Raw genomic sequence first — 1,418 nt, forward strand, 5'->3', positions numbered from 1 at the left:
ATAACATTAAACAAGCTAAATAATGATTTTTTGCTATGATCTTTAAATCATACCAAGAAAGGATATAAAATAAAAAAAATATATCAACTTCACCTGTTTTAATACATATTTGTCAAGCAGAATTCAACATAATCAGTACACTTTAACACTTATCAAAATATCTTTTCTAAACAAAGTAATATTATTTGCAGTAGTAGTAGTAATATTCACAATCACTTATCCATGTATCTATAATTATGATTCCTTTATTATTGTAAATTATAAAAGGAAAAAGAACACTATGCACTTCAGCATGTAAGATTTTACAAATAGATCAGCTAAACCAAATCAAAAGGATCACTGCATGGGTGGGAAATGAGTGAGGTCTGCTGTTGGCAAGGCTCCTATACTGTCCTTCTCCATGTGGCCTCGAATGTGTCTGTTCAGATTTCCCTTCATTGCTGTTTGGTAGGGACAGTGTGGGCAGGAGTAAGGCTTCTCTCCTGTATGTGTGCGTATGTGCCGCTTCAAATTACTGCCATCTGCAGTCTCATATGGGCAGTGTGGGCACAGATAAGGCTTCTCACCAGTATGAATCCGCATATGCCTCTTCATCTGGCTGGCATCTGCTGGTCTGTACTGGCAGTGGGGACAGGATAAGGGGTTCTCCCAGTTGTGGGTGAGGCAGTGCTCAAACAGGAGTGTTTCTTGGATAGTGGTGAAGGGGCAGTGTGGGCACTGGTGACACTTGCTGCTGCTTGACGGGGTCTTGGCAGGTCCCCCCCTCTCACGAACCATCTGTAGGAGATGGCTAGCATATTTATGGGAACAAACTTTGAAGGAAGCAGCAGTAAAACTTGCAGACAAAGTACCTTCAAATTCAGTAAAGGTACAAAAGCTAAAATAATCAGCAGAAGGAACTAATTACACAATGAATAAAACTGCCAAAATACTAAACTCAATGTAAAAACCCCAAAGAATCACATCTTATAGTGATAAGAGGCAAAAATGTATGTTTCTTCTAATAAATCTAAGAGCAAGCTGCATGAAACAACAGGTGTTCAGAAGTTGTTTTGAGAGAACATATTACATCAATCTCTTTGCTACTCTATATACTGAAATGAAATGAAGGTCAGCCTTTTCCTGTTCAAAAATGGGTATCATGTAACAAATACAGACTTTTTAAAAGCTTTTCATTCACAGAGAGAGCTTCTCTAGATATGCAACATGATTCACTATTGCAGTGTCATTAATAAATAATGATTAAAGAAATAAATGTCCAGTTCTGGAATCAAGTAAATGTTTATCTTACCAAGCTTGTAAAGAAAACATCACTATAAAGATACTGTTTTATTTTATACAGCCATGTGTGACATAGATGATGATGTTAAAAGCCACTACATATCTATAACTATTCACACTATTATGAAATACATTGA

General features: G+C 36.6%; 1 protein-coding gene across 1 annotated transcript in view; it reads right to left on the reverse strand.

The window, feature by feature from the left end:
* Positions 1-336: 336 nt before the first annotated feature.
* The window catches only part of LOC125041220 (zinc finger protein 771-like), a 1,436-nt gene continuing 354 nt past the window's right edge, over positions 337-1,418 (reverse strand). Inside the window, exon 3 of the mRNA XM_047636059.1 lies at positions 337-777. Coding sequence (XP_047492015.1) covers positions 337-777 — 441 coding nt within the window. The remainder of the gene's footprint in view (positions 778-1,418) is intronic.

This window comes from Penaeus chinensis, chromosome 30, assembly GCF_019202785.1.
Source record: "Penaeus chinensis breed Huanghai No. 1 chromosome 30, ASM1920278v2, whole genome shotgun sequence".
NCBI lineage: Eukaryota > Metazoa > Arthropoda > Malacostraca > Decapoda > Penaeidae > Penaeus > Penaeus chinensis.